Raw genomic sequence first — 11548 nt, forward strand, 5'->3', positions numbered from 1 at the left:
TTATCTCATTATTACTTTTATTTCGTAAATAAAATTAAGTACGTGCTGAGCATTGAAAAGAAAAATTTAAATATATTAAATCCGAGTATCCCTAGTAGCATTTCGAGAAAAGTCGAAAATAAATCTTGAGACAATGTGAATTGTCATCTTCTCCCTCAGCCTTGCGGTTCCCATTTTTCCCCGTCTCGTTGCCGTCTGAAACCACCTAAAGCTAGAGTCATAGTGCCATGGTCACATGACTAATTATCACCTCAATGCCTAACCGTGAGGGGAAGTGGGGAGCGAGCCCAAAAACTCAGCCCTAAGACCCTAAGGTGATTGAACTTCACTTCGATCCTGGATCAATTAGCGATAAGACGTATAATTTAGTTTTACTGTCATATACTAGCAATTTATTTGCGACTTTGTTAATACGGATAACTACTTTGTAAATCGGGAAATTAACTTGCGTTATAGTTGTATTACTAGCAATTCTCTTGCGATATACTTTACTGTCCAAGTTTACTGATTATCATAAACAAAGTTAGTTCCATTAAATATTACTGTACGTTACCGGCGATATACTCGCGATATAAAATTTATACTGTGCCACGAATCTGTCTACATTATATCCAGCGCTTGTATTTTCTTGTAAGTAATTTTGATTATTATAATTGGCAATAAACTTGCAAAGTATTCTGATTAATTCCTTTTATTCCATCTATCACTGTTCATCCTACTTATTTCCTATTTTACTGGTAATGTTATTAAATAGTCTGATAAAATAAATATTAATTAAGTTACAAATAGTAATTTGACCATCAATAAGAATATTCTATAATTTTATAAGCCGTGAGGTAAGTTGATAAGTTTTCTCATACGTTGCCGAGTTTGAATAAGTGCGGGTCTTTGCTTTGCAAGAACCCCAGCCCACTGCTCTGTCCAAGTAAAATAAAATTTGTTAGAGGCCAGCCTAAGCCAGGGTTCAACCCGCGAATTCTGGTGGCTGCTGGTAAAAATCGCGAAGACGAAAAGCGATTTGTCTCAATCTATTTTTGAATTTTTATCGCAACCGAATGGAAACATTCAATAAATTAGACCGAAAATCGCTAAATTGTAGAATAGAGTATGGAGTCTTGGTATAAATCTTGTGATATCAACTTTCATTCGGACGAAATTATCTGCAAACTTTTTTCAAATGAATTTATAAATTCATATAAATTTCAAGTGTATATTTAACTTTTTAATAAAATCAAATTAATATCGTGCTTAAAAATATAATTATTAAATATACCTTTCAATTTTTTTTCTACAGTTTAAAACTTAATATTACTGTCAATAATTTATTATTTCCAAATTAAATAAATAAAAAATTTTATAACTCGGTTCAAGATAAATCTTTGAGTGCACGTATGTCATGATGATCAATTGGCTCTTCTTTTATAGAATTATAATTATTTAATACAAACGAACGATGTAGTGACGTGAAATTAATACTTGGATCCAATTCTTCTTCTGGTATCGGGCTGGATCCATTTTCGATTGAATTTTTATTCACCTGAAAAGTAAATAAAATATTTATCCAGTAAAAAAAAAATGTATCGGTTAACTGATTTGTATTGGAAGCTTACTTCAAACTTTTGGGTTTTATAAAGTGGTAATTTCCGTGTACCAGGTGAGCTTTGTATCAGGTTTTGTATCGTGGGATGCGAGATACCAAAAAAACTAGCTCCTTTTGGTGATAAATTTGATAACAATGGTGATAGTGCTTGAAGTAACCGGCTGTGACACTCGTCGGGACTTGAACCGACCAGTGGTTGATCTAAATCTGTGTCCGATACTATTTCAAATCTGTTTATAAAAATAATTATCAGTAATTTTGTTTAAATTACGTAATTATCTGGCAAGATGTAGATTTATTTATAACACAGATCCCAAATATCCAGATTGACTTTATGAATTGCCGGCCTTGTTCCTCACATTTTTCGATTTTTCATTAATTTATAAACTAATGTTAAATGGAATAATGATTATTAGAATTTATAATTGTATGATGATTGAGTGTGATATTATAATATTATATTAATTAATAATGTAATTACTTCTCTATCGTATACTGTACGATTATTATGTTACATTGTATTAAGAGATGGCCGCAAGAAGCTTTGACTTGATGGCCAATTAAATAATAATTATTTTTTTATTTGCGTCATCGAGATCTGGATATTTTGGATCTGTCTATACAGTAGTCTAGTGTAAAAAAAATCTAAATCGACATCCATATTCTAGATGCCTCTGATTACAAATAAGTAATTGAATAAAAGTACCTCGGTTTAGGACCACCATCAAGTATTTTACATGTATAAAGACTCTGACTCTGTATGTCCTTCAAGCTTGCATACAAACGAGTGCTACAAAACCCAACTGGATAAATATAATCATCAGTATGATAGCCAATCCGGTCAGTAACAACTTCCCCCAGTGAGTAAACAGTTAAATCTCCAAGTGAAATTGGAAATAATGGTCTCCCATTAATGTCCAATGGTATCAACTGGACAACGCGTCTGCTCCCAGCTTTTCCGGATGTCGTTCTCTTGGTTTTACTTTTTACACCTTTTACAATTAAATAATAACCCAGCGTAATTATTTTGTTATAAATATATAAATAAATAAATAACTTAATAACTGACCTGTCTCTCCACTGGTGCTGTCAATAAAATTACGTTTTTTATTATTTTTTTTAGCTGTACCACTATCACATGACATCAAGGACAAGTTTAAATTATTATTAATCATTTTATTTCCCATCGGCGATCCATCAGAAGGCTCACCTTGATATTGTGATAATTTTTTCACTAAATACAAACGCTCTTCTTTTACGATAACCAAATTTTCTTGTGTCTGTGCAACTTGATCACACAGCGCGGCATTTTCCTTTTATTTTTAAAATTCATTAATTTAATTTTAAATATAATTACTAATTACTACAACCGATGATACTGAAAATAGTAAATATCTGACAATTAAAAAAAAAATTGTTTTTTCATATTTTTTTTCTAATCACGAGTAATTTGTTTATAAAAAACACTTAAATTGTCAGATGTCTGGGACTTTCAGTATACAACATTAAATTTTATATTTATTTGTCTTTATTATTAAACAATAAACTGTACTTACGAAAACAAGATTTTTAACAAGTCTCTTAAGTTTTTTATACTTTTTTTTGTATATTAAATTTTCTTGAATTTCACTTTCGCCATTATTACTTTTATTGTATTCATAACAATTTTTGTAACTAGCCATTAAATAAATTTATTTATTTATAAATTATTCTTTCTCTCATATAATTTTAAAGGTTATAAATAATTGCAAATTTTCAAACCCGACACTAGATGGCGCAACTCTCATGCCTTAAGTTTTTAAATTTTCCCGCGCGACGGTGACGGTGTTTTAAATTTTTTTTAGCGCCAAAATAAATAAAAGAATAGTAAAACCTTATCCTAGACAGCATTAAAGTCGGAATGACTGCTTTACTTGGTCTTTTTGAAGGCGTCCTCAAGAAGTCTTATAACGACTTTTTAAAGGTGTCATTTTTAAGAACTCTTAATTAAAAGTTCTTGAAGACTCAATAAATAAGACGTCAGTTTTGCGACGTCTAAATGGATTATTTTTTTTAACTTTGTCATGGTAAATTCATACTGAAGTCTTATTTGCCAAGTCAGAAAAAAGAACTCTTTTCAAAGACGTTTTACTGAGTTCTTTAGGTGGCTTAATCGACATCTTCAGAACTTCTTAAAGACTTCTTTAACATGTTTTTAAGACGTCCAAATCATAAATAGGAACTCATTCAGAATTCATCAAGACGTCATTTTGCTATCTGGGTTTTGAATTATTGATCCATTTTATTATTCGTTTATCTAATTATATTAAAAACTATTTGTTATACTTATAACCCAGATAGCAGGAGATTAGACCTCATTGTTAAATAATATTAAAAGAATTTTAATAAGAAAAAATAATTTTCATTTGTTTAATAAATAGATTTGAGTTTCTGATTGCTGGCTCTGTTTATAAGATGCTGAGATTACATCATGATAGAATACTACTGCAAGACTTCAGTGTTTTAACTTCAGTTCATGCACGTTCTCTTAGACAAACTGATGTATTAAGTTTACCGTATGCTCGGACTGTTACATTTGACAACTCGTTTATTGTTACGGCAGTTACAGTGTGGAATCAATTACCGGAGGAGATTGTTACAATTATTGATTACAATGAATTTCGATCAAAATGTTATATGGTTTTTATAGATAAAGATAATCAATGATTGTAATTCCTGTACATTCTAAATTTTATGTTAACTACTGTCATTTGTACAGAGCTAATTATAATTGATCAACTTGCTTTGAGACAACGTAACTTATTATTGCCGTTGTTGTAATTTTTACAATTATTTGTTATTGGCAATATTATTATTATTATTATTATTATTATTATTATTATTATTATTATGAAATTTATTTTTGCGCCTCTCTATATATATTTATTATTTTGTATTTATTGTAAGGCCCTTAGGGAGCTAAGGCTTCAGGGCCTAAAAATTTTAATAAATAAAAAAATAAAAAATAAAATAGATTTGTTTCATTCACGATTATCATACCAAAATTCCCAACAGACGTCACAAAACTCAAGTCTTATTTATTTATTGAATCTTCAGAATTCTTAATTAAGAGATCTTAAAAATGACAACTTTAAGAATTCTTAAAGATGTCATAGTTATTAATAACAAAAGTAATTAAATAAAAATAGGAAATTTATGAGATAAGAATAATTTAAAAAACTATATATAATTTGAATACAAATAATTATTTTTTTTATTATTGATTATTGCTGAATTCTATGAAAATTTAATTATAAGTACAAATCCAATAACTAGATTTCTATCAAATCTATTTAAAAAACGTAAAATTTTTTATTACCGAGGACCTTCCTGTGTTATGGTCAATTTTATCATTGTCATATTACTGCAAAAACAACTAAATAATGTACTGACGTGTTACTAATGACGTTAAATGGCTGGTTTATTGTTTTTAAAATAGACTATAAGTATACTTAGTTACGCGATTGTAACACCAATAAAGCAAATAGACATATTTAACAGCAAAAAAAAAAAAAAAAAAAAAAAAACGCCGTCAATTGTTCAATTTGATTAAATTGTTATTTTCGTTTCACTGATTTTTTTTAAATTTAAGAAACAAAACATTATTTTATCATCAACTAAAATTTGGAAGAGTCAATTAATTATCAATTTTTTCTACTCCTATCATGATATCCGGATCTCTGTTGTATTAATTTTTAATTGGTTGTCATTGGTAATTAAACACTTTATGATTGATAGTAAATTCTATAAAGTTCTAATTAATTCATTTCTGTAATTTTTTTTTTATTAAATATAAATTTGTATTGAAATCTTGTTTTTCGCTGACCAGTTGAATCCGGTATTTTTCATGGATTTCTCAATAATATTAGAAATCTCTATACCGCGAAAATCAATAAAATAAGGTAAAAGTACCAATTATTGACACCCTATCGTATTTTAATAATAAGACATATTTAATTACTTTGTATATTAAAAATGATTGTATACATTTTTAAACAATCTTTATAATTTAAAAAATTAAAAAAAAATTATTGTTAGTGAAAAATATCAAATATTTATTAATAAAAAAAATAAAGGTATTCGTGTCAATGAAAACGGCTTGTGAGCGTAAATTTTCTTAACTATTCCCGTTAAAAAAGTAGTCTTTTGAAACTATGATTTTTAATTATTTTTTCCTTCAAATTACATCAAATTTTTTTTCATAAATAAATAAAATATAAAAAATTAACAATATAATATATTTACAGTAAATTTTATACTTTTTAATTTTAAAATAGATGTCAATAATTATTTCGTATTATTCAAGTAGTGTTTCATATTGACAGGTCAGTAGACAGCACCGTAACGTATTTTTTTTTAAATATAAGTCCATTACAAACCTGAATAGCAATATTGGAGAACTCACGCTGTCATATATTAAATTGTTATAAAAAAGAGATTAATTGATTTAAATTTTTATTTATATATACAATATTTTGAATAATTTCGTGTTTAATTAAATAATAATAAATTAGTAATTATTTAAAGCTCTTATGGGTGTCAATAATTGGAGCAACAGCAATCAGTAATTAGAACAGTTGGGTTTTTAGCCTGTCAGTAATTTATTTTATCGCTTGCAATTAATTAGTAAATTTGATTTATTATTATCAGAAAGCTTTAACTTGATTAGTTAAAAGACTAATTAAGACAATGTTAAAATAAAAATTCAATAATATTCATCGTTAATATAGTAAAAAAAATGAAATTATAATCTTGTCTCTTATAGTGTCAATAATTGGTACTTTTACCTTAGGATGCGCAGTAAAACTTGATAAGTATTTCTACGAAAAGACTGAAATAGTGTAATGCCATCAGATAAAATTTCATGTAAAACGTTCAAAAACATATATTATGTATGATCATTTGGTCAAGGACGAACTGGAAAATCATATGGATATAGAAAAATGTGCAATTCAATGATTGGTTGAAACATGCAAATTTTGGGTTGTCAATAGAAACCAAAAGCACTACACAGAATATTCTTGCATTGAAAGAGGTGGTAATGTGCATATGACTCTCTATTGTATTCCAGTCGAGTTGCGACTGTTCATTAGAGTTTTCGAGTTTGTTCGTAACTAATATAGTGCATTTTTTCATTTTTATTGCTATAATAGATTGATACAGTTTGGTATTATTTAATATGAAGTGGATTCAAAAAATAATATGGTGGTTAATTGCAGTAAATTCATTAGATATAATTTATTTTTCAAATGCATCGATACCGGCTCAAGTTTCCGAACAATTGGTAATTATACATTTTTTATGTTTAATAGTTAATTCTGTAAAGTTTGAATCAATTAATTTTTTTTTTTTCTATTATTGAATAGAAATTTTTATTGAAATCATGTTTCGCTGACCGGTTGAATCCGGTAATCATCAGTGAAGATTTAACTGATATTGCATACACTGAGACAACTGATCCGAGCAACAACGTGACTTTTTTTGAAACGGACTATCCCATTATCGTGATCGATGATAATTTTCGAGCTAAAAATATCGAAGCGTATTACAGCCCAAGATATCCTACGTACGTTTTATCGGTTAAATCTGTCAAAAAACTCAAAACAACTCTCCGGGAATTAGCGTCTTTATCCACCTGGAATGTCAACTCACATTTTTTCATCGTCCGACACAATTACAACAATTGCGATAAAGATGGAGAAAAAGTGCTAAAAGTTCTTTGGAAAATGGATTTGCTGTCCTCGTTCTACGTTTGTCTCGAGCCTAATGACAATGAAACAATACCGACTAATGTAATTGCTGACAGGCGAACAATGTTGTACACTTTTAATCCCTTTTCGAACTACGCGCCCTTGCCCTGGCAGGAAATTCATCTTGTTAAGCGACCGATCGATGACAACAGACCCGAACAAGATCAAGATAAACTTTGGACTCTCTACAAACAACCATATTTAAACGGTAACTATCAATTATGACCTGAACAATATTAAAAGTATATCATAGTGATCGATATTTATTTATTACAGATTCAAAATTGTGCCCTACTTTGACTTTTGATAAAGTCAAGCATCTCGACGGCTATCCCATAAAAGCCGTATCATCTCCAGCCTCCGACACTGACCCGAGCCCGAACGAGATAATTGCTATCAGAAATTTATCAGATCCTCTATCATATCCATTTTTAATGTTTTTTGAAACCTTATTCTCATCTCTTAATGTCACTCCGATAATTAATTATGGTAATGAAGGTCAATACGTTAATAATACGCCAGTTGGTTATTTGAAAACAATTATAAACGGTACTCACGACGTTTGCTTAAATCTACAGTATATTACCAATGATGGTTATAAATTTGTAGATATTATCAATCCGGGCCCTGAGAATGATCTCTTCGTAATAATTACAAAAAATGGCACTCTAATGCCTGTTGAGAATAACCGTAATTTCAAAAACTATAAACTTGGTCTAATTGCGCTAATCGTTTTGCTAATATCATATATTATAATAATCTTGAATAATTTTAACAATAATTTCATCGATGACGATGACGATAATAATGACCCTGCGTACGGTAACAGTTTTTTGGACATAATTAGATTCATCATAAGTAGTGGAATATCGGCGCGACTCACTTCATATTCGATGCGTTTAATGTTTGTAACAATGACTCTTTTTGTTTTTATAATTTGTCCTGAATTTCAAGGGGAAATAATTTCATCATCGACAACAATAGACCATCGTTATCCCGCAAGTATTAAAGATTTGTTTTATTTAGATTATAACGTTTATGTCTATGAGGCGTTAAAAAAAACTGTTGTCGAAATGAAATCAGAACTGAATACTGATGTTAATCGTTTACACGCTCCATATAATTCTATTAATGTATGTCATAAACTAATTTTGGAAGACGATACGACAGCTTGCGTATTTAAGTATGCAAAACAGTTAAATATGGTGTCTAAGTATAATCTGCATTTATTCAGTACATCTGAGGTTCCAAAATATCATTTTTTTTGGACCAGAAAAGACTGGGCTCTAAAAAATATAATTGACCAAACAGCACTGAGGCTACAAGAATCGGGTTTAATAGACTACTGGGAAAAACAAGATTTATATTATTTCTATAATAAATTAAAAGCGAAAGAAGCTACTGAACCATCCGCTAAGTATGATGCAGTCGATTTCGAACATCTAAAACAGGCCTACTATTTTTTAGCGGCAATAATAGGGCTTTCGGTTGTTGTTTTTGTCATCGAAATAATGACCGTTAAAATAAAACATTCCCGACGTCGAAAACTGATTCGCGAAAGACAACGCAAACTGAAGATTCGGTTGGAACAAATGAGAAGAGAAAATGTAAATAATCGGTTTTTAGAAGATAAAGTTCGTATAGTTAATAGACGTGTGGTCATTTTACCTTAGACATTATATTAGGTACTCATATTTATTGATTCTGTGTGACTATTTTTGGTTTAAATGAATTAGAATTAATGTTTGGGAAATTGTTGTGAGGTTTATGGATCAGTTCAAACTTATTTTACTACACTGTAAAAAGATCGGTGTTCAAAATGGACTCATTTTAACTCCGCCCGGTGTTAAAATAATATTACACTGGTGTAGGAGGAGTAATTCACCGGTGTTAAAAATACCGGTGTTAAAGCGGGGTAACCGGAGTAAAAGCTGCGTAATGCCGGTGTAAAAGCGGGGTAAATTGCGTCCGCTTGGAGTATTAACTTTAAAGATTATAAAACACAAAAAATGTCAGTTCTTTATGAAAATTAATAAAAAATATCATTTATTAACAAGTAAAGTGATCGAGTAAGTAAAAATATTCACAAAGTAAAATATTTTAACACCGGTACAGAATATTTACACCGGCAGCGGCGTTATTTTCACACCGGTCTTGAATATTTACACCGGTGGCAGTGTTATTTTCACACCGCTTTCGGGGGTAAATTTAACACCGATAATTTTAACACCTACACCGATTGGACTTACCCCGGTGATTTTTTACAGTGTGAAGTTTTTTAATATTTACGACACAATTTGCTGAACAATCATTGATTTATTTCTGATGTATTAGAGTTCATTCGGAAGTGCTCTAGTTCTAGCTCTTGCTATGTGGTAACGCTTGGCTAGAAGTAGAGCTAGAGCATTTCTGAATGCTCCCTTAGTCTTAATAGATTATCAAGTTTTAGAGTTTAAAGTGTGTTGGGTTTGTTAACTAATTATTTACATTATAAAACAAAATTATAATAAATGTTTAACAAGTTACGTTATGAAAAAATTTTCTGTTTGCTTGATGTCCAAGTAACACATGCTTGAGCAAGATTCTGGTGCCCCAGTCACTAGTGTCTTTTTCTATGTATGAGTCTTGCTCAAGATCATGTAGGAAGAAATCGTCATCGAGACTTGTGCATGAGTTGCTCAATACATTGTATACAAGAATATTAAAGATATCTTAGATAATACGGTGCAGTTTAAAAGTTTCTGGCGCATTTCTTGCACCAGTAACTTCCAGTAGGTACTTACGCATGACTTGCTCAAGATCTGCTCAAGGGTCAAGGTCAATTTTGAGCCTTCAGCAGATCTTAAGAAAGCCAAGCGCAACTATTTTTAACTATAGTCTTCCTCCAGAATTGAGTTATAATCTGTCACGAATTTCTTGTGTAAGGCTTGAACTATAGCCTTGCTATTGAAATTTAGCCACAAGTATCTGCAGCAAGACACATAGGTAGAAAAAGACACTAACGTCTATCGAACTTGAGACCAGGCTTGCTCAAGCCTTAAATAAAATTGTCATATGGGTGGTTTGTGAAATTTACATGAAATTTGTTTATTTGTGTTTAATTTTAGAAATCTACTTAAATTTATTGATCAATATAATTAGATTTTGTTGGACTTAAATTATTGAATTTCTCAAAATTGCAATAAATAAATATAATTATTTCCAAAAATTATGAGTTATTATTATAATAAATTTAAAAATACAAAAATTGTTGTTACTGAATGTATTCAATACTATCTATTCGTTAGGTATTATTTATCATTGTTTTGAATATTTCTATATGTTTTCACAATAATTGTTACAATTTGAATTTTTTTACGTATTTTTTTTTTTTTTTAATCAAGTCACTCGGGCAAGAGATTTGAATAAATTAAAACTTACAAAAATTAATTAATTTTAATTATAATTTTAACAAAATGGGTCAATTATCAGTAAGTAACTTTTTTTAATTTCCACGTGCTCTCGATTGATTATAAAAAATAATACATATTTAATTTATAAAAAAAAAAAAAAAAAAACTGACAGGTTTTGGTACCGATACATCGCTACACTCTCTAAAAAAAACTAAGAAAAAATCTTCACTCCCGTAGTGGATAGTATAAAGTTGACTTGGAGTGGAAAACTAAAAGCTAACAAAAATATTTGGGCTAGCCAGCAAGGGCGGTCGCCAAAAATTTACTAACGAGAACGTAACACGCACGCGTTTTAGCGGATCAAAAAATTCATATCCTGGGAATCCTGGGATCATTTCAAAATATTTAAACCATTAGACGTACTATTTGTAATTTATTTCTTGGTACCCCGCCTTCAAAAGTTTGCGGACAGCAATCCGTAAACTTTTTTTTTTCTTTTTTAAACAACCGCATTTCCCGTGTAAAATTTAATATTTTTTTAGCATTGTTTATCGGAAAATTTCTCGTATTTAAATAACTGATAAAAAATATTTGGATAACCACCATTCGAATAAATTGGGCATGCGCGTTCGAGCCAGCGATCAGCGTTTAAAAAGTGCGCGATTTTATTTTTTTTTTCTCTGTCTCGTGTTGTCGTTACGTTGACTATTAAATCTATTAATCAAAGTATATAAATAAGTGAATTTCTAGATATATATACAGTAGTA

At 29.7% G+C, this 11548-nt stretch overlaps 1 protein-coding gene across 1 annotated transcript; it reads right to left on the reverse strand.

The window, feature by feature from the left end:
- Positions 1–1213: 1213 nt before the first annotated feature.
- On the reverse strand, positions 1214–3337 carry LOC130672655 (transforming growth factor beta regulator 1). Its single transcript, XM_057477313.1, has 5 exons — positions 3157–3337; positions 2670–2913; positions 2307–2592; positions 1611–1830; positions 1214–1537 (listed from the first exon to the last, which is right to left on the reverse strand). The coding sequence occupies exons 1-5, from the start codon at positions 3280–3282 to the stop codon at positions 1367–1369; spliced, it is 1047 nt and encodes a 348-aa protein (XP_057333296.1). The 5' UTR covers positions 3283–3337; the 3' UTR covers positions 1214–1366.
- Positions 3338–11548: the final 8211 nt, after the last annotated feature.

The sequence above is a fragment of the Microplitis mediator genome, chromosome 8 (assembly GCF_029852145.1).
Source record: "Microplitis mediator isolate UGA2020A chromosome 8, iyMicMedi2.1, whole genome shotgun sequence".
In the NCBI taxonomy this organism is placed as follows: domain Eukaryota; kingdom Metazoa; phylum Arthropoda; class Insecta; order Hymenoptera; family Braconidae; genus Microplitis; species Microplitis mediator.